The sequence below is a fragment of the Agelaius tricolor genome, unplaced genomic scaffold (assembly GCF_023055355.1).
Source record: "Agelaius tricolor isolate 1412-34295 unplaced genomic scaffold, bAgeTri1.0.p SCAF_21, whole genome shotgun sequence".
NCBI lineage: Eukaryota > Metazoa > Chordata > Aves > Passeriformes > Icteridae > Agelaius > Agelaius tricolor.
Genome location: NW_027269281.1, coordinates 5,184,855 through 5,206,335, shown reverse-complemented (window position 1 = coordinate 5,206,335; position 21,481 = coordinate 5,184,855). Strand labels below are relative to the sequence as shown.

The 21,481-nt window shown below is 43.9% G+C and overlaps 1 protein-coding gene and 1 long non-coding RNA gene across 3 annotated transcripts in view; both read left to right on the top strand.

The window, feature by feature from the left end:
• LOC139598928 (uncharacterized) overlaps positions 1–21,481 on the top strand; it is a 567,429-nt gene that overhangs the window by 411,434 nt on the left and 134,514 nt on the right. The gene's annotated exons all lie outside the window — the stretch shown is intronic.
• Positions 1–21,481, top strand: part of LOC139598927 (CBP80/20-dependent translation initiation factor-like) — a 283,857-nt gene that overhangs the window by 257,681 nt on the left and 4,695 nt on the right. The window contains exons 7-8 of one of the 2 annotated variants that reach the window (XM_071445861.1): positions 13,919–14,360; positions 16,293–16,592. In XM_071445861.1, the coding sequence (XP_071301962.1) occupies positions 13,919–14,360; positions 16,293–16,592 (742 nt within the window). Of the gene's footprint in view, positions 1–13,918; positions 14,361–16,262; positions 16,593–21,481 lie in introns of both variants that reach the window. The other variant, XM_071445860.1, reaches the window with a different exon arrangement.

Sequence of the window (21,481 nt, the reverse complement as noted above, 5' to 3'; positions counted from 1 at the left end):
GGGGCTCATGCATACTATTTAGGATGTGTGTTGAGGGACAGGATTGTGGAGCAATGGTGGTGGGCTGTGTCTGTGCATCTTGTTATTGGTTTAAAGTTTATATCTTTTGGAGGACTATCAGATCTCAGGATAACTGATCAGCCTGGCTGTATTTTTAAAAGAGGCAGTCTGGAGTCTGAAATCTAAGTTCTTTTATTGCAAAGTAATAAAAGATGAATCTGTATTCATTCAAGTCACATTCTTATCAGTAGTCCAGGATTGTTGCTGTTGAGATGGTCGCAACAAACAGAAGAACACACTGTATTTAAGAAGGCTTCTCTATATTTATTTTTACAGCATGCTGTCTTCTTATACCCTTTCACAAAGTTTATGCTTACTCATTGATCACAATAAATCAACACAGTGTTCATTTGAGCAAGGCGGTCTCCACCACTATTTTCCACCCAAAACCTAACTACAGGCCCCTCATTTATCTCTCCTTCTCCTTTGTTTCCATGCCGAAGGCCTTGGTAAAGCTCCTTTCAGGAGCAAAGGCGACTTTTATCAGCTTCTCTCTTTAACTAACTCTTTCTGACTCACAGACCAGCTGTGAGCCCCTTCCACACAGGATCTGTCTTTGCACTCAGCAGATGTTTGGGAAATGCTTTGTATTCCAGTTGTGTACTTTAAGTTTAGTCTAAAATGGATTCAATTCTTTGTCATTGTAGTTTTCAATGGTTTTCATGTAATTTTTGTAATCATGTTTACAGTGCACTTAGAATCCAAAACCATAATTCCAAGTAATGCAGTTTATGCAGAGCACCATTTTCAAGCAAATTCTACTTGAAATCACTGCAGTGATTTCTACATCAGTCTGGGCAGTCACCCTTGAATTCCAAGGGAGTGTCTTCCTATCTGGTTGCCCACTCTGTGCAACAAGGGCCTTCATCTGAACGTCCCTAATGATTTCTCTGCATCAGTGGAAGATCCAGTGTGGAAGCCCTGGGGGGGTCATCTCCTAAGTTACACCCCATTGGCTCCTTCCCCTGTTCCTATGCCTGAACATAGGTGTTCCTGAGCTACTCCCTCCCATTTCCCAGATTGGGCCTCACCTTTGTACTGCCCCGAGACCAGGGTCAGCCCGGCGACCCCTGGAGAGAGAGAGCTGGACCCTCGTGGTATGTGTATGTCTGGGACCTGAACATCTCACCGTGTGGCTGAATTAAACATCTGTGGATATTATGCATAGGCCCTTTTTGCTTCTTTACCCTGGAGTTTACTAGCAGGGATTCAAGCTGCAACAATCCAGCAAAGCATTTAAAGAGCTGTTTTAGAGCTATCTTGCATGCCATCTGTACTTAGGATGTCTTTCCCAAGCTGGTGTTGCAAAGCAGCTACTTAAATTCTTCATGAAGAATCATTTCCATGAAGCTTATAAGAAAATAGCTGACTCAGGCAGCCCATTGCAGAATGTGAGGACTTTCATTGGACTTCAGCAGTAGACGAGTTTGCTCTTCAATGCTTTGCTGAGTCTGCTCCGATGCACTTTGTACCATGTCCTTTCAGCCCAGCAGTGCTGTCTCTGCTCCTGCAGCACATCCTGGGTGCTCATCTGGTGGTCTTGTGAATGGGGTGTCCAGCACTCTTGTGGGAGAAGTACCACAACAGTGGTGTGAAGTGATGCTGTAGAAAGGCACAGGGAGAAATCAGGTCCATTTCTGTGTTTGGAAAGGCTGAATCAACTGGCATCCCATAGTAGAAGATAGCACATCCTATGGTGAGCCAATGCTTTATGTCAATCCTACAGCACTTTTTTGGATGCATTATTGCATGAGCACCTTGGGTGTCTCTGTGTGAAGCCCTTCCATCATATAATCAAAGAATCACAGAATTGTTTGGGTTGGAAAGGACCTTTAAAGGTCATCCAGTGAAACCCCCCTGCAGCGAGAAGAGACATCTTCAACTAGATTAGGTTGCTCAGAGCCTTGTTCAATCTGACCTTGAATGTTTCCAAGGATGGGACATCTATAACCTCTTTGGGCAATATGTGCCACTGTTTCACCACCTCCACTGTAAAAATCAATGCTATCCTGTTGGTTTATAGTGAGTCTAATTATGTTGTAAAGGCTGAACCAAATCAACTCTAGCAAACAAGACAGATGTAATTGTCCAGACCCAAAGGAGGGTTGTCAACAGCAGCTGTACTCCAGGACCAAGGTGGTGACAAGAGTTGTGCCCATATAGGTAGCTCATGTGAAGGTTTCATAAGGTTTTTCCCAGCAGCCAGATGCTGTGAGACTCATCAGAAACATCTCTACCCCCCATAGTGTTGGTTTTGTTGGCTGTGCTTTTCTGCTGGAGTTCATTGTATATTTTCAAAGATGTATACATGTAACATCTAAAGCACACACTGCATCTCAGCTGTTCAAAGATGATTTTAAATCCTGATCACCACCATCTTGACAGGTGGATTTTCTACGCTTCCAAAATGCTGTGTCCATCCAGATGCATGGCCTCAGTCTAGTGATCAGGATAGTCTTTAACCCTAGTGACAGAAAGGCATAAAAGAAGTGTGAATAACTTCATTTTTGTTTTCAGAAGTGAACATGACATCTTGTTCCCTTCTCATCTGAGGAAAATTCAGAAATTAAACTGGACCAAATTTAAACCAGTTTTAAAGATAACGTCAAAGGAAAAACACATATAAGTCCCATGTTCTTCATCCTTGGAGCTGGTGGTTGTTGCTTTCTATGGGGTTTTGAGGTTTTTGATAAAATTTTGTGTGGACTCTGATACTCCCTGCACCAAAGCAATTCTGAGTTACTATTATACATGAGTGTAAAACATCAGAGTGCCTTTGATGGAGATAGGCTTGGTGAAGAATACTTTTGGGGGAAGTCAGGCCTCTAGAATAGAAATTCAGACCTTCCCCCTCATATTCATAACAATATTCCCCAGACCTCCAGGACCAGTTTCAAATGCTATAAAATTCCACCAGCTCTTAACTGGGGTCCTTCAGGCCCTCCAGTTTGGACCACAATGTCCCTTAGATGCCCAAAGCCAGTGATGATGGGCATTTTTTACTTCAGCAGCACTGCCTTGCCCAAATCCCTCTGTCAGTGCCTGCTTGGGGGTACCAGTCCAGTTATTAGTGAAGCTGCATTGCACAAGGTGAAGCAGCTGGTCTGGCTGGAATATGCTTAGTACAGAAAGGCATAAATTGGTTTGTTACTGGTATGTTTCAGAGGATTTAGTTTCTTCCTGCCCTTTCCCTTTTCAGGCTGAGTATTCTAGACAGCTAGCTAGTACAGCTGGGAAGAATCCAGCTGCTATCAATCTCTGTGAATTTAGCTCTTTCAGTGGTGACTAAGAGGTTTTTATAATTTCCCTCCCTCAATGCAGAATTGCAGTGGGTTTTTTAAAAAGAAGGTGGGGAAAGGTGGTCCTTTATCCCATAGAGCCAGCCCCACCAGTACTCCATTTGCAGGTACAGTTGTTGCATGACTTGTGGAAGGTCTGTTCCTCCAGCTTTGAGGGGTGTTGCACGTAAGTGGGATCTTGGGTCCTTATGGGAATGGAAGGTCCCACAGAGTCCATTTCTGCAGCAGATCCTAATCTGACCCTTATAATGGCAGTTGCTACTTAATTGCAGGTATGTTAATAGCAAAACTGATCATGAGATACTACCAAGACTTAGCATCATATTCCTGAGCCTGATCCTGGCACGTAGATGAAATCCTGCCTGGGCAGAAAAGTGGAGAGAAATTTATTGTCTGCCAAATGCAGTGAGGAATGTTTTCATTCACTCACCAGAAGAATGAAGGGGATGCAGAAGGATGCCCAGATCCCATGGCCAAAGGATGCATCCCTTGGCCATAGCAATGCTCTTCATTCTCAACCTTTTGCCTGAGTAGCTGCAAGCCCAAATAAGTTATTAAATGCTGGGTGGCCCCAGCCATGCCCACCAGGGATCAGGCTCTGCAAAAAAACAGGACAAAACCAGAATCCTTTCCCTTCAAGGCATGTAATGTGCCTTGGAGAGTTTTGTCCTATGGGAGAATTGCTTGGGGTTGAGGGCAAGAGTGGTGTCCAGGAAGGTTCTTCAATGTTAAGAACCAGTATGTCCAGAGCACCCAGTCCCTGAGCACATGCACAGGATCTCAGTCTGTTTGGCCATACAGGATGCTCAGCATCATGGGGTAAAAGTCCCAAGTGTCATTGAGGATGTATAGAATCACAGAATCGTTTAGGTTGGAAAACACCTTTAAGAACATTGAGTCCAGTTGTTAACCCAGCACTGCCAAGCCCACTGCTAAACCATGTCCCCAAGTGCTGCATCTACACATCTTTTAAATCTCTCCAGGGATAGTGACTCCACCCATGCCCTGGGCAGTCTGTGCTAATGCTTGACAGCCCTTTTGGGGAAGACATTTTCCCTAATATCAAATCTAAACCTTACCTGACTCAACTTGAGGCCATTTCCTCTTGTTCTGTTGCTTGTTGCTTGGGAGAAGAGACAGAGCCCCACCTGGCTACAACCTCCTTCCAGGTAGTTGTAGAGAGTGAGGTCTTCCTTGAGCCTCCTTTTCTCCAGGCTGAATACCCCCAGCTCCCTCAGCTGCTCCTCATCACACTTGTACTCAAATGTAGCTCCTTACCTCTCCGTAATTTTAAGAACTGCCTAACCAAATCTCCATATAACCACCGGGAGAATGTAACCCCACATTGTCTTCAAGCTCTTCACATGCTAGACAAATGGTGGGGGTTCTCAGAGGACTTGTCTCCCTTGAGGGGTGTCCTAGTCACAGGATATAGTGGTTTTGGTTCGCCAATTTAAGATTTTCCCAATTTTGAGATTTTCCCAACCAATGCGCTGATGAGTATGGTGGGTTTCAGTGCCAGCCAATCACCCATGCACTCACTTCCTGCTGTGAGATAGGAAGATAGGATTAGGGGAAAGGCAAAGCAGGCTCAAAACTTTAAAAGGGTATAAAGAAAATTTTATTAACAGTAACTAAAAGTAAAAAATAAGTAGTAAGAATCAAAACAAACCCTTCAGAACACTTGTCCTCCCCCCACAACCTTTTTTTCCCCACTGACAATGTAAAAAAACAAAACCTCAAATTTCCAGTCAGTTTACCACCTCTAAAATTGTCTTTTTGCAGTTCACTTAGGGAGAGAAGTCCCTCTTGTTAATGTTATGGAGACTTCTCCACAAGAGGAAAAAACAGTTCTCTTATGGCTCTCAATTTCATCACGAATAGCAGCAGCCCAGGGGAAATCTGCTATCGTGAAGCCCCTCCCATTTTCCACAAGTCTTCCCACAAGTTGTTTATGGGCCATGTTGACTTATGGAGTACTGTTTTAAAGATGAGCTGTTCAAAAGCAAAAGTTCTCATTATCTATTCCTAAAATCAACTTCATTCCTGGGAACAGAGATCTTCTTCTCCTGGGGGCACAGGACTACTCTTCTTTCTATCTCTGTTCAAACTTCTCATGGGATCACAGCAACTTTAACATCCACTTACTTTAGCATGGAGGCCTTTGCTCGATATCAATTTGAACCCTTCATCTCCCCATAGTTTCATGTGTTATAGGGAAAAAGAGTCTTTTCTCCATAGCTTACAAGAGGCTTTCAGCTCCAAAATCAAGGCATCTTCTCATCCCTCCCATCTGGGACCTAACTTCTTCCTCATTGACTTCAATGTCTTCATGTTGTTCCTTTACATGCTTGCATCTTGTTCCTTTCTCTCACTCGAGGGAGGATTGAAGCACTGAAAGAGTTAACGTGTTGCCTGGGCCCTTCAAATGGTCACCTGACCTGCTGGTAACTTGTGGCTGGAGCTGCGGCTGGGGCTGTGACAGGATCATCTTCATGGTTGGTTTTTGGTATTTTCTGTGTTCCATTCCAGCTGCAGGGCCACACTGCACGGGCTGCAGGGCCACCTCTGGTCTCAGCTGCGCTGGGGGGAGGGGACCTGATGGCAAGATTTTAACAGCCGCAGTCAGCCCTGCTCTGGCCAGGGCTCCGCAGCCTCCCTCGCCTTTCTGCCTGGCAACTGCTGGGGCCCAGCCCAGCCAGAACGGGGTTCAGCATCCCCTGGACCCCCTGGAGAGGGGCCTAGCCCCCCCACGGCAGAGCCTGCCCAGCCCGACCCGGGAGGGGGTCCAGCGGGCACAGGGCATGTTAACTTCTTGCTGGCTGGGAAAGAAAGAGGAAGTTCACGGGTTTCTTTAGTCTTTAACATGTGTGTTTCACAGAGGCGTGTCCAGCTTCTCAGTGGTTCAACAGACTGTCAGTTACACAAAAAGCTTTTGCATCACTTCCCTAAATTACTCCCATGTCAAACTATGACACAGGAGTAGGGCACCAGTTTAGCACTATGTGGGTGTAACCAGTGTATTCTACTCCCCTCTACATCAGTCCTGATAAACTGTTAACGATGGATTGTTTGCAGTAGTTGCCCAGTGCACACCCAACACCTCAGGTTACAATCTGGATGTTAAATGAGATTAGGAAAAGAAGCAAACCCTGGAGGCAGACTAGTGGTTTTTTTTCTTCACATAAATGACTCAGCTGTGATAACTCCCTCCTGGGAAGCACCAGCACATTCACACCCAGCCTGAGGGGTCATCTCTGTTAATGAGGCATAATGGACTCGACGGTTGTCTTGGTTTAAAAGGCAGATGTCTGCCAAGGAAAGATGACCCCTCCCTCCAAATCATTATAACTTTGAAATTATGTGGCTTCCAGGCAAAAATATGGGAAAAGGAATTACAGTTCTTTATTAGAAAATATATATAGCAAGACAGAATAAGCAATGAAAAGAAACAGTAACAGAAATTCCTCACCCTTTAAGCCATTTCCCCTTTGGTGTAGTTATGACTACAACCATCAGAGGGCGCTGGTGGCTCAGGCAAGGCTGAGAGGCTGCAGTAACTCTCCTGCGGCTTCAGGGGGCGCTCCAATGCTAGCCCAGAACCTCTCCCGGTGGTCAATGGAGACTCGGAGAGAATGGGGGGAAAGGACGACTCCCTCAAGGTCTCACTCAAATGGCGATCGGTCTTTGGCACCACCTACGGCAGCCGGCACACAGTAGGGATGTGGGCAGGGCTTGGTTGTGATGTTGCTACTGTGCAGAAAGGGAACTGGCAGGAGTGGCCCTGGCCTCAGATGACAACCCACACATTGGCTCTGGACTCATCCCAAATGGCAAGAAAGCAGGAAAAAGCAGGGAGGCTTGCTGTGCCGAGACCGCAGTGCAACAAAAATACCAGAGCAAAGCACACAGAGGCTGCTGTGGCCACCACGCCACTGACTGCTTGCTGCAGCACCATACCTCCGACTTCTTCCTCCTGCGCTCAGCAAGAGAACCACACCTCCTTCTGGCACCAGCTCTCGCTGCTGCTTCCCTTCATGCAATATCTTTGATCCTACACCATAAAGGCAAGAAAGACTGCCTGGGCAGCACCGCCCCTCCACCTCGTGGCCAGGAAATCTTAAAAATACAATGACAATTTTTGAGCACAAATGATCATGAGATACCTTATCATTATGAACCATCCCCAAGACAATGGCACTAGCAGAATAGGTAGCTGCAATGACTTAGACTATGAAAGACTTCCAAAATATCCCATGACTTGCAGTATTACATCATTCCATTGTGAAACTCCCCACCCTGGGGGAGGTACTGAGCATTCCCCACCTGCACCTGGGCATATATAATCTTTAGGCTTGGGGACTTCTGGTACCACTCAATGAATCCAGAGCAGGACCAGAACTTCAATAGGACTGTGACCATCACTGACCAACAGGGTGCCAGGTTATACTCTGCCTTTGTGGGTTGAAACCAGTTTTCTCTGTATCATTGTATTCATTGTAATCTCTTTAGGAGATTGTAACTCTGCCTTGTAATCTCTCTCAAGGTAGTTGAGTGGGGTTCATTTCTCCTGCCAGTTTACTTTTAAACTAGCACAGGGGGCTATGAGCAGGGCTGATGGAACAGACCAATTGTGTTTTAGACCACAGCTGTCCATGTGTCTTGTGTTATTTTCTTCAGCCTTGTGCCTTCCAGCCCCTTTCCTTGGAAGGAAATCATGTTGTAAAAAACTTGCAGGAATCCTGTTTTTCTGAGCATGTAGACTGGTAATCACTAAGACAGCTAAAGCCTTAGATTTGTTTCCATAAGCTCCTCTGACAGAGTAGACATTTGTCAGATATAAATTCTGTTGAAAGGTATCTCATTTAGTTAATTAAATTTAAAAATTGGTGGAGAAATGATAGCAGAAATGTCGCAGTCTTCCTCGCTACGACCCCTGATCTGGCTTGGCCAGGGGGAACCTGGTGAAATAAAGGAATGGGTGTGATGGTCTTGCCCAAAAAATAAAGACTTTAACAACAAAATAACAAATGTGGAAACTGCACAGTTTGGGGGCAAGATCCAAAGACAGGGGGGTGTGGTAAATGCCACAAGGTATAGGAGTCTTCTGAGGGCAAGGGTCCAATCATGAATGTGAACTCGGAACAAGACCTCATTTGTAACAGGTTCCGAACCAACTGAGGACAAGAACCAGAAACTCGACCAAATATAGGATAGTTCTATTAGCATACTACTAATTCCCATGACCACACTCTTCTTGCCATGACCTGAAAAGGTGTCCCCCGTTCAGTATCCTGTTTCCCATGCTCTCAGGTTGATGCATCCTGTATATGACACTGAGGCCAAACCAGTATTTATCCCAGCTGGATGCGTTTCCACACAGAAACAATACCATCCTATTTCCAGCTTGGTAATCATGACTATCTCCCCTTGGTTTTTAATACTTCTGTAGTTTTTTTTGTGACTGAATGTCTGTTTAGTTTCCACATTGACCAATGGCCGAATCCCTGGTCCTACTGAAGTCAGGGGGAGTTTTGAGCTGAATTGGAATTTGGCCTTTGAAGTGAAAATAATTAATGTTGAATGTAGTCAAGATGTTAGAGACTATTGTGCTATCTACATATTTTTTCTTCTAGCTGAAGTAGAGTTCCCCACAAGGCACTGTGTCCTTACACCAAAGGATGAGCAGAGAGGGACAGAAGAAAGATTTCCCAGTAACTGCAGCATTTTTAATGGGGTGAATTCTTGCTTTTCTTGGAGATGTTGCTGTGTGATTCAAGCTTCAGTTGTTCTTCCCTTCAGCATCACAACCTAAAAGCCTGGGTTGGAAAGCGCATCTGGGTTCCTACATGGTTTGGTTTCCTAAGCTTGGCATGTCACCCCAAGCTGCCATCTGTGCTCCTACATTCCTGCCCTTGAACAAGCATGAGGTTGTTACCATCAACTCAACCCACAGTGGGTGCATGTTGTGGGGTGCCCTGGTCCCCAACTGTCACAGGACGAGTGGGAGCTTCAGAAAGGCCCTGCATTGGCCTCAAATTTTGGCAACAGTTTGAATTTAAGGAATCACTCTGGCCCCCAAGTTCTAGTAATGGCAGATCAGGTCTATTTATAAAAATTAATTATTTATTAAACAGACAAACGATAACAGACGAAAGATCTTAATTAGAGTTACCACAGTATAAAACTAAAAAGAACTACTAGTAGATTACAGCGTAACATAAAACAGTGCACGATATCAAGGTACCTGTATTAAAGCTAGCAAAAGAAATAGTATTGATTAGGAGTTAAATGTAACTTACCACAGAAATTATGATAATGTACAGAGATACCTTTGCTCTTATAGTCATAAAGTGAGGCATCTCTTAGAAATCGAGCTTATCTTTCCAGATATCACTTCAACAGTAAGATGTTTATTGGCAGTTGGGAGATGCCAGACCAGTGTTAACTCCATGGTGCCAAAATAACTCACTATAAGACATCTTGTCCTGTTTGAGTTATCTGATCATTTAACAAACAATAGATAAATTCTTGTGGGGGGCAAGATGCCCTGGTACACCAACTTGCCCCTTCCTGGGGCTCTCTATGTCCCCAGGACCTTGGTTAAACCTAAGAACAAGGATGGGTCATCCCAACCTCCCAGGCTTTGCAATGCTGTGCATTGAAAAAAGTTTCAAGATCTGGTATAGTAAAAGCAGGGCGACCCCTACGATGGGGGAGATGATGAGGAGGACTCTATCTTATTAGAAGGCTAATTAATTACTTTATTATACTATATTATTCTATACTATATTACACTACATCTAAACTGAATCTGCACAAGCACCCAACTCAACTCAACTGCCCAGAATCTTGTGACTGTCTGCTGACTGACAGTCTGCACACGTACTTGGCCCTGATAGGCCAAGGAAACAAAACACTATTACTTTGGGTAAACAATCTTTATATTGCATTCTACTTTGGCACAACACAGGAACAGCAAATGAGATAAGAATTGTTTTGATCATTCTTTTCTCTGCTTCTCTCACTGCTGCTCTCAGGTTCAGAGAATGTGAATCTCACAATCTGGGTCCCGTTCTTCCTGCTTTGGCTCTTCTTCTCTGCAGATCCTGTTTCTTCTTGGCTTTTCTTCTTTGCTGGAGTGTTGGGAAGATAAAAGCACGCGAGTCTTTGCTTGAATGCTGGATAATTGTCTAGACCTCTGCCTGCTGCCAAGTCACAGACATTGATCCTTGTTTACCATTCTCCTTCCTTTGCCTTTTCTTTCTTGCAATCTTTATTCCTTAACTTTTTTAACTCTGTGGTTTTCCATCCTATTGTCAGTGACTGCAGAGGTTCAGTCTGTTTGCTCTGCCCCTTGCCATGGGGATATCACCTTTTAGCTGTCCCACACAGGGATGGAGCTGCCTGTCCTCTCCCCATCTAGTACAAAAGCCCCAAATAGAACAATCTTGCATATTCCACATTGACTTAACTAGGGCTTTTTTTAATCTTAAACATTTTTTTCTTTCACAGCCATTAAACAGAAACAGTTTTGATTCTAATATCATTATGTCTTTAGGAAAAAACTTTCCCCACATGCATTTCTTGCAGAAATTCACAGCAGTTTGGTTTCCAGCTCATTTCCAGGCATTTTCCCTTACCTCTGCTGAAATTAAAGCTGTGTCTGTGTGCAACTTTTATAATTTCTGTGCAATATTTTCCATTTAAATAAAGTAACAGTCTGTCTGTTTTATAACCCAAGGCTGGAAGTGTACCCAAACAGTTAGATGTTTGAGAGAAGAGCAAAGCCACAGAAAGCACAACTTGCATGCTTAAGCATGCGAGGGCTTAGTACTAGATAAGGGTTTTAATTAACTTGTATTTTGACATTCCCCTTTTAATAAGAGCTGGTTTTTACAAAATGGTTTATGTGATTGTGTTACTGAGAGGAAACAAAGAAATGCCAGGAAAACTTGATGTGGAGAATCTGTACTCATAAACTGCTTGTAAGCTTCAGCTAACAGGAAAACTTCTCCCCCACTTTTTTTTTTCTTTTTTATTCCCTGCCATTCAACTTGGAAAAAAAACAAAAAACAAAAAACAAAAAACCAAACCCAAAACAACCCAAACAAAAACCCTACACTGAATATCTCAGAAAACTGGTTCTGGTGGTTTGAGACTAAAGACAAATTCCTGCCACTGCCACTAAGCCTCTTCCTCCCATGTTTGCCAATCATGAACCCTCACACTTTATGGTTAAGAGCCAGTTGGCCTCAAATATAGGTTTTAACTCCTGGGGATGCCAAGGAATACAGATTCCATGGGCAGATGGCTTTGGCAGGCAACGTTAGCAACTGTTTAGCTGTTGACCATGAAATGTATTTGTGAATGGCCAATTCCTTCGTCTGACTGAGCATTAAAGCATCTCACATGCTCTCAGAGTCAAGACTGAGCATTAAAGAGGCATTGGAAAGGCAGGGACGTGCTGCCTTGCTTAGAGCTAACCCTGCACTGTCCTGGGTGAAAGCACTCCATGTCAAGACAATTTCCTCCTTAGTTGCATCCTTGATGATGGCATTCTGTCTCTGCCTTCTCTGCTCGGGACAATCAAGCTGCAGCCTATGTGGAAATATGAAATGTCTGAGGCTGTCAAAGTGTTTTTTTCCTTTCAACTGTTTTTTGGGGGGGAGTTATCATCTCAGCTACCAGTTCTAGCCAGCAGATGGGCTTGCTTGCCCCTTCTGAGCCACTGTAGTCTCTCGAGACAACCATTTGTGGACAGTTCCTCCTCTTTGTGGCTGTTGAATTTCCATGTTACCTGTTTGGAGCTGTATGCATTTAGCCTGCTGTCTGGAGGCAATGGTTCTAGCACCCCATGCTGCCAGAGCCAAGCATGATACTCAGCTTCTTCATCCATGCATGTGTCTTGTCCTGGTGTAGCAATGATGAAGGACATGCATAAAGAAAGGTGTATTGGGTTTACATGGCCAAGCTTTGGTAGCGGGGGAGGGAGGAGGGGGGTGCACTACAAGGATGGCTTCTGTGAGAAGCTGCTGGAAGCTTCGTCCATGTCAGCCAGAGCCAATCCCTGGTATCTCCAAAGACGTATGTGCCACTGGTCAAGACTGGGCCAATTAGAAATGGTGGCAACACCTCTGTGATAGCATATTTAAGAAGAAGATGAAGAAGAAGGAAAAAAAGTTATGGCACAGTTGTAATTGTGACCAGAGAGGAACAGAGTAAGAACATGTGAAAGGACCAACTCTGCAGACACCAAGGTCAGGGGAGAAGGACGGGGAGGAGGTGCTCAAGGCACCAGAGCTGAGATTGCTCTGCAGCCCGTGGTGAAGACCATGGTGAAGCAGCTGTCCCCCTGCAGCCCACGGAGATCCATGGGGATGCAGAAATCCACCCGCAGCCTGTGGAGGACACCCATACTAGAGCAGGTGGATGTCTGAGAGGAGGCTGTGACCCCTGGGGAGAGAGGACCCCATGCTGAAGCAGCCTATCCTTGAAGAACTGCACCCTGTGGAAGTGACCCACAGTGCAGCAGTTTGTAAAAAAACTGTTGCCCATGGGATGGACTCACATTGGAGAAGTTAATGGAGAACTATCTCCAGTGGGAGAGATCCCATGTTGGAGCAGGAGGACTCCTTTCTCTGAGCAGCAGGAGAAATAACACCTGATAAACTGACCGTAACCCCCATTCCCTGTCTCCCTGCACTGCTGAGAGTGGAGGTAGAGCTGGGAAGGGCAGGGGGGAAAGGTGTTTTTTTAAGGTCTTATTTTACTTCTCATTATCCTGCTCTGATTTTGTTAGTAATAAATTCAATTAATATCTTTAATTTGAGCTTTTTTTTGCCAGTGACAGTTTTTGCTGAGTGATCTCTCCTGGTCTCATGAACCCTTTGTTATATTTTTTCTCCTCTGTCCAGTTGTGGAAGGGAGTGATAGGGAGGCTTTGGTGGGTGGCTGGCATCCAGCTGGGGTCAATTCACTACAAAAGGCCAAACAAAACCATTTAGTGTGGGCATCTGGTTTATTTGGCAATTTACTTTTTAGCTTATTTTTTTCCACTTAGAAATTCCTTATATGCTGTAAACGGTTCATTGCAAATCCATGCAGCAGTATGCTATGTTAGTACAGCAGAGAGGGCAGGCAAGACGAGCAAATGATGCTGTAGGCCAGGTGTATCAGGAGGTCCTTAAGTCTTCTGAAAAAAAAAAAATCTCCTGATATTTCTTGCTTGCCTGACTTCCCCTTGCTCAGCTGGGACTAACCAGATATTCCCCAGTTCAGTATAGAAGCAACACAGAAAACACAGAAGCCTGGGAGAGATTTTCCTGGTAACCAAAGCAATGTTATCTAACTGTTCATGAAAACTTTCAGCTGAAATATCTCTGTTGCTGAAAGATTGAGGTGTGAGATTGTGTTAGATGTCAAGAAATTGGCTCTCCTCCTGTAGTAGGGACACCCACAGAGCCTACCCACCAAGGACCAGTCTGGTGAGACAGATGTGTTGACCAAAAAGGGCCATGCAGAAAAGAGTGAACTAATGACCTTCTTTGACTTTCTAGGCGACAGCAGAGACTTCCTGGTGGGAACAAGTCTCAGCAGCATGCAGATCATCAGCAAGGTGGCACCAAACACAACAGGGACCACCAGAAGCTCTACCAAGGAGGCCAGGCCCTTCACTCCTCAGGTAGGACAGGCCACCATGGCTGCAGTCAGAACCGGAGATGGCATCACAACCAGAAGCACTTGCCCAATGACAAAGAAACACACAGAAATGCCAAAGAGACAGAGAACTTGAAAATCAAGGACACCGCCATCTGTGCAGTTCACATTCCCTTGGAGATGCACCGAGGCCTGGAGGATATGGAGAAGCAGTCTCAGCAGTACATCCAAGAGTCAGAGACCAAGCAGAAAGACAGTATTCATGAACGCATTAGGGAAAGACCCAAGATCAATTTGCTTCAGTCTTCCAAAGACAGGCTGCGAAGGAGACTAAAAGAAAAGGTATTATTTCTTAGGGAAACATTGAGTTTCCCGTTTTTCAAGTCTGGCTGTTGGCTATTTTCCATACAAAGGGCGGGCTGGGCTCAAGAAAACTTTCCATCAATGCATCTTAATCTCCTAGTGTCAACACTTCTCTCAAAGTGTTTTCATGCTTCTTCAGAAGTCCTTTTATTCACTCAATTAAGTCTCTTAGCTTGACTTCTTGGTTGAGGTTGCTACCAGCTTGAGTTCTTCAAAGACTGGGAACTCTTTTCCTGCACACCCTTGGGGAAAGCTGGTTCACACGTGAGCTACAATGTGGGTACACCTCCCAACTGATTCCCTTCCAGTCTGCAGAGCTCATCAACTTTGCAAAGAGGTCTAAAAAAAGGCAATTTGTCTCTCTACAATTACAGAGCTAAATCCCAAGCTTTGACTTTTGAGTGCTGAATAGCTGTAGTCAGCTACTTCAGTATTGATATTCATTTATCTCAGCAATGAATTGAAATGACCCTATCTTTCCCACTTCCTTCCAATAACCTAACAACAACAAAACTATTGTATGCAAGTGACAGAGGAGAAATACTTTTTTGAAACAATGTTCAGCATCAGATTTCTGAAGAATTTGTAGATCTCTTTATTTGCCCCCTGTAAAACTCAGATTCTTTCTCTAGAGATTTTTTTTGTCAGACTAGAAAATTAATCTGTAAGGGTATCTCCAATGACATTTCCAAAATAAGTAGCAAAAATAACCTGAACATATACAACTCCATGGGAGTGCATGTTGGAAATGTATACCTTTGAATGCATGAGCATTTACTATTTATGTATGTGGCATGAGGGGGAGGAAGAGATTTTGTTAGTTATTTTCATGTTCTTTAAAGCAATATGAATATAGAAGAGACTTTCAGATGATTCATTTTAATGCTCTTCCTGTGAATTTACATTCTTATAAGAAACACATCACATAAGCACCCAATATTGGGTGGTGAGTGGGTATTGTCAACACAACTGGCCTCCTGATGGGAGTTTTGGACAACTCTAACTGCTGTTTGGCATTGGGGTTGTCCAAAAAATTGTTGCAGTTTTGTATTATATAGCATGTTTTAAGAGTTTTTCAAATGCTGGGATCATGTGACATCTTTAATCTCAATTTAAATCATTAAATGTATCACAGAATCACAGAATATGCTGACTTGGAAGGTCCCACAAGGATTGAGTCGAACTCCTGTCCCTGCACAGGACACCCCAAGAGTCACACCATGTGCCTGAGAGTATTGTCCAAATGCTTCTTGAACTCTGTCAGGCTCGGTTCTGTGATCACTTCCCTGGGGAGCTTGTTCCAGTGCCCAACCACCCTCTGGGTGAAGAACCTTTTTCTAATATCCAGCCTAAACCTCCCCTGACACAACTTCAGGCCATTCCCTCGGGTCCTGTCACTGCTCACCACACAGAAGAGGTCAGTGTCTGCCCCTCCTTTTCCCCTCATGAGTATATTAAAAAGTAGACATTTTTGTAGAATTGCTATCTGAGCATTTTGCAAACATTGGTGCACTTTCAAAATAGAGACAAAAAAAAATCAATTATCACCATGTCGCAGACACACAGAGAAATCAGTCCAAGATGTCAAAGGCAGTCAGGGGTAGTCAGACTTTGACATCCTGGATCAGGACCCTTGAGGAAATCTTCTCCCTGAGCTAAGGGGGAAGACTTTGGGATTGAGTGCTGTGGGAAATGGACAAAGAGCATTTCTGGGACAGGATTCATTTACTTGTGGTTTTTAATGCTGAGATTATACCATTGTGTTGCTAAAAGATGCTTTGTTTTTTCCATGTCTGTTTAAATGTTTCTCCAATCCCCTTCCCCCTTTTCTGTTTGTGGAAAGACAAAGGCTGATATGTCTGTTTTTTCCTTGTGTAACAGACGCCTTGTCTTTCCCTTTTCATGGACCAGGACGAAGTCACAGTGGAAATCACCAATCCTGAAAAGAATAAAATGGACAAATTAATTGAAATTCTCAATAGCATGAGGAACAACAGCAGTGACGTTGACTCCAAGCTCACCACATTCATGGACGAGGCCCAGAACTCTACCAGCTCTGAGGAAATGCTGGGGGAGATAGTCAAGACCATCTACCAGAAAGCAGTGATGGACCGCAGCTTTGCTTCCACTGCAGCTAAGCTCTGTGACAAAATGGCCCTCTTCATGGTGGAAGGAACCAAATTCCGGAGTCTGCTTCTCAACATGTTGCAGGTAATGAGATAAAATTTGTTGGTTAGATACCTGCAGCATCACCCTGCCTGGTCCTAGCATGCATTAGGACAGGAGCTGAGCTGCTATCAAATTCCTTTTGAACTCAGTTGATGAGAGGAGAACAGAAGTGTACCTGCAATTTTGTCTGTGCACATCTTTAATGGTTGCCATAGATAACATGGCACTGAGGGCATTGTCAAGTTGCTCTTCATTCCCATTTCATGAGCTGTAAGTGTAATTACAGTGTCTCACTCCAGGGCCTATTGAAGCGATATGTGGAATAAATAGACTCCACAACCTGATGTAGTTATGAAGTGAGTATGTATGTTAGCACCCAGCACAAACGAGATAGCTCTCATGAAAGCTTGTGCCCCCCACATCTTTATTCACAAAGATGTTCCATATGCATTACATTACACAATCTCTTCATGCATATTCAACCCCTGGCCTTGCCTGTCCTCTCCTCACATGGTAATTAGATCCACGCCCTTCTGAGCATGCGTTGTTTGCTGTGGTGGTCGCACAGGGGTATTTGGTGGTCTCTGAGGCCAAAGGTTGTGGTCTTCATCATGATTGAACTTTTGAACTTTTCTCCTTTGCACGTGCGCTGTGGTCCCTTGGTGCTTATCTGAGTACGTCTGTCGGTTTTGATCAGCTTGGAGACAGAGGAGCTCCTTTATCTGGGTTTCTGCATTCCCTGGTCTTCTCTTGGTATTGTCCCTTATCTCAAGAAGCTTCAGAAATTTGCATTTTCCTATGCCCTTTGTACCATGGCAGAGGTTTCTTAAGTAAAAGGTCAAAATTCAACACATAATTCTACAAGCTAAAATTTAAATGCTTAATTCATATCGCTAACTTAAGCAAACCCCCCAAAACCTCCATTTCACTATCTGTGAAAGGAGTGTGGGTTGCTTGTGGCAGCATCCCCATGTCATGAAGAGAATTCAGAGGGTCTTACAGTGGAGGGTCTATTTCAGCACTAGAGATACCAAGTTAAGTCATGTTCCCTGAGTAGGTTATTTCTGGCTGAGGGATTCAGTCCTGGTTGCTGATTGCAACATAGACTGAAATAATTTGTGTATTTACTAATTATCCTGGGTAACTTTTTGTTTTGGTTTAGGGCAAATTTGGGAGAAAACCTCTAAAGGGGTTCCTCTAGAAAACAGATTTAAGCGGCCCCTCCCCCAACTGGTTGGGGAAAAGATTTCCTTGGAGAAAAGTGGAAAAAAACCTGTTTATTTCACAGGCAAAGCATTCACCAGCACAAAAAATGAACAATATTAGACAATAAAACCTCTTGCCATTCCAAAAGAGATGACAAACTCAGAAAGTCCCCTCTGTGGGCTCACTCAGTCTGTTATCGGTCCCTCCAGTGCTGGAAATGCCGTGGCCCAGGCCTGGCCTGGTGGGCCACAGGTGCAAGCTGCTGGTGCTCTTCTGGGTGTTCAGTCCAGAGCCGGTTTAAACACTTCCAAGAAAAAGAAAAACCACAGTCCAGGGAACATCTCTGCCTTAGCTAGTTAAAAACTAACTAAAAGCAAAGGAGAGTTCTGTCCTGCTGTCTGTCCGTGCTGCAGACAGCACAATCCAGGAGCAGGAATGTGGACAAGTGAGTGCAGTTTCTGAAAACAAACTGTGCTCTTCTTCTTTCCCCCTCTTTGCTCTCAGAACTAGTCTTAAAGGTGCAAAACTTATTTCTGGGCTAAACAGACGAATGGGCATACAAGCATCATAAAATCAGCCCAGGACATTTGTTTATTGGCGTATGCAGCATTGGTTGACTGCTTACTCCAAAACCATCACTGACAATAAAACTGGAGGGGGATGTCGCTGTCGAGGCGGTCACGACATAAAGCAGAGACTACAAGCAGTCTCAGTTGGCAACACTTTATTATTGAACATGGCTGACTTTTATACACTTTCTAATTGTTTATGCTTCTTCTATCTTTACTATTAGCCACAATAAATCAACATAATACTATTGGTGAGAAGTTATAGTGACTTAACTAACTTTCTAAAAATGCTTCGTCCAGCTGCAAAGTTCTTTTATCTTTCTTCTCTCAGTCTCCTTAGTTACAGCCTTAGAGAGATCTCCTTATCAGTTTCTTCTTACTTCTCAGCTTCTTCTCGCTCCTTTAGCTAACAGGCCTGCTGTTAGCCTCTTCCACAGGGGGAGAAAAAATAGTGCCTCTGATAACTGGTCCATGAGTTTAATAGTTGAACTTGATTATCTTGGAGGTCTTTTCCAGGCTAGGTGATTCTATGACAATGGTGGGTGATGGGGAAACAGGGCTGTCCTCAGCTGCCCACAATCTGCTGGGGGAAGCATGCTTTACTATAGTCCCACAGTTTGCTTTCTGGAGCAGGTGTTACATGGGCCTCCATCTTTCTGCCTCGGAAGACAGGACATATAGAGTTGAAACCATGAATTTCTGTCCTTAACTTAATATGTGTTTCCGTTTGACTATTGCCTCACACACCCATGCCATCTGTGGGGCATATTAAGCTCTTGTTTCATGTCTGTGATATCCCTTGGATTCTGTGCCTTGCTGCCTGTACCTTAAGTTGGCTTTTGGGCAACAAAGCAGGAAATAAGCAAAATAAAGTAATGAAAATTAATATTTATCATAACCAAAGATAATTCTAGAATGTCACTGGTTGGTTTTGCTTCTCTTGCTGCTCTGGGTGCATATCAAACTCAGCATCTCTCCCTGTGCTTGCTCCTTTTCCTCTATCCCCTGCAAAGCCTTTGGGCAGCACACATATCTGCCCATTGCCTGTACCCAGCCTGGATTTTTTTCCCCAATTGATTTATTTCCAAAGCAATTATACAGCAGGAGGAGAAAAATTGTGGTCTGCATTAGTCTCAGATTTAACAGCAAGGGGCTGGAGGGAGCTCTAAACCCTCCATGCATCTCTTTCTTCCTATGCCAAGTAACTCTTGTGTCTTCTCCCATTTGTCCAAGTGATTATAAGAAATCCAAAATAAAGTCCAGGAGCAATGGTCAAGGAGCAGCAGGGTGTTATCCAAAAATTGAGGACAGTGGGTTATGAAGGACTCTTCAAACTTACTTTCTTCTCTTGACCCAGCATTTCCACCCCTACCACCAGACCCAATAGACTGACTTATACTGAAGCATCATGTACAATAATTAATGGCTTCATATTCAGCTATTCATAGCATGAATGTAGGATAAATAATGGGCCTCATATCTACATATGTTGGTGATTGAAGAGATGGGGACTCCATGGTTTGCATGCATGAAGACGATTTATTGATTCCACAAGCTCAGTATATATACCTTTTCAGCTATAGCTGAAAATAGCAGTAATTACAACATTTACATTTCTTAGTAACATTGCTTAATCATAGCTTTGTACAGACTCGCATAGGCATGTACGGTCTTGCATGGTTTGTTATAAAGCATACTAAGCACACCCAAGCACGCCAATATCTTCTTCAGGGTTCTGCTTGCCAAGGCTTGCGGCCTAACAGAGTTAGCACATCTGTGTTGGTAAGCTGAGCAGTACTCCCCGTCCTGCTTTCTAGCTGTATTCCCATATACAGAGAGTCTCAAAGTGCTTATCAGGAACATGTAGCAGGTCACGATATTATGACAGCATGATGTCCTGTCCTGGTTCCAGCCAGGACAGGGTTAATTTTTGCAGTAGCCAGGAGGAGCATGGCCAGGGCCCTGAGGTTATTCTATACCACCTCATGCCATACACAGGGAGTGGAGGGAGATGGGTCCCTTCCAGTTGGGCTGGTGTCAGAGTGAATGGTCAGGGTAGCGCTGGGTTCAACATGGTGAGCACTTGCGTGTGAATCATTCGCCTATCTTATGCACTCTGTTATTAATATTGTTGTTGTTATAGTTAATTTCTTACTTCATTGCTGTTTGTAATATATTGTTCTTAACTCATGGTCTTTACCTTTTGTGCCTCCAATTCTTCTCTCCAGCTTGCCACATGGAGAGAGAGAGGAGGGAGTGAGTGGCACTGGTTTGGAGTGTTTCAGTGGGAACACTAAATTGGGGAATATCATTCCTAAACCATGACAGCCTTATTTGGTGCCCAATATGGGGCTCAAAGGGTTGAGGTGACAAAAGATTTGCCCAGAGTGGTTTGGAACCAAATTTGATCTAAGCATTTGTTGTATTAGGTACAGAGCCAATGGTCACAAGGTTGCTCGGTCTGTTCACATGGTTGTGGTACCTAACACTGTATATACTCCTGTATATGCAACATTTGGCTCCTCATGATGATCTTTTTCAGAGCAGGGAGAGGGATTGGGATTGCTTTGTTGCTGTACTGTGTGATATCAGCTTATGACATGATAACATCAAGGGCTGTCGCAGACAACTTTTATAAAAAATCCTTTCCTTGGGATTTTTCCCTCCTGAGAAGCTGAGAGGTCTCAGAAACAAAATGTAAACAATGATTGTCTCCTGCTGTGGAATGCAACCAGGTGGATCTGTGATTGGTCTCATGTAGATGTTTGGAATTAATGACCAATCACAGTCAGCTGGCTTGGACTCTCTGTCCGAGACACAAACCTTTGTTATTCATTCCTTTCTATTCTTAGCTTAGCTAGCCTTCTGAGATGAAACTTTTTCTTCCATTCTTTTAGTATAGTTTTAATGTAATATATATCATAAAATAATAAATCAAGCCTTCTGAAACATAGAGTCAACATTCTCATCTCTTCCCTCATCTAAGAACACCTGTGAACACCATCAAAAAGGGCAATGAGTGTTATTTGGGATGTGTATTCATTGTTGCTCTTCTGCCCTCTCCCACACTACCTCTGGGAAATTCATTAATAATTGTACCCAGTCTGCAGGGAGAACAAGGCAGGGTGCTTTTCCCCAGCTTTTCACCCTTTTTTC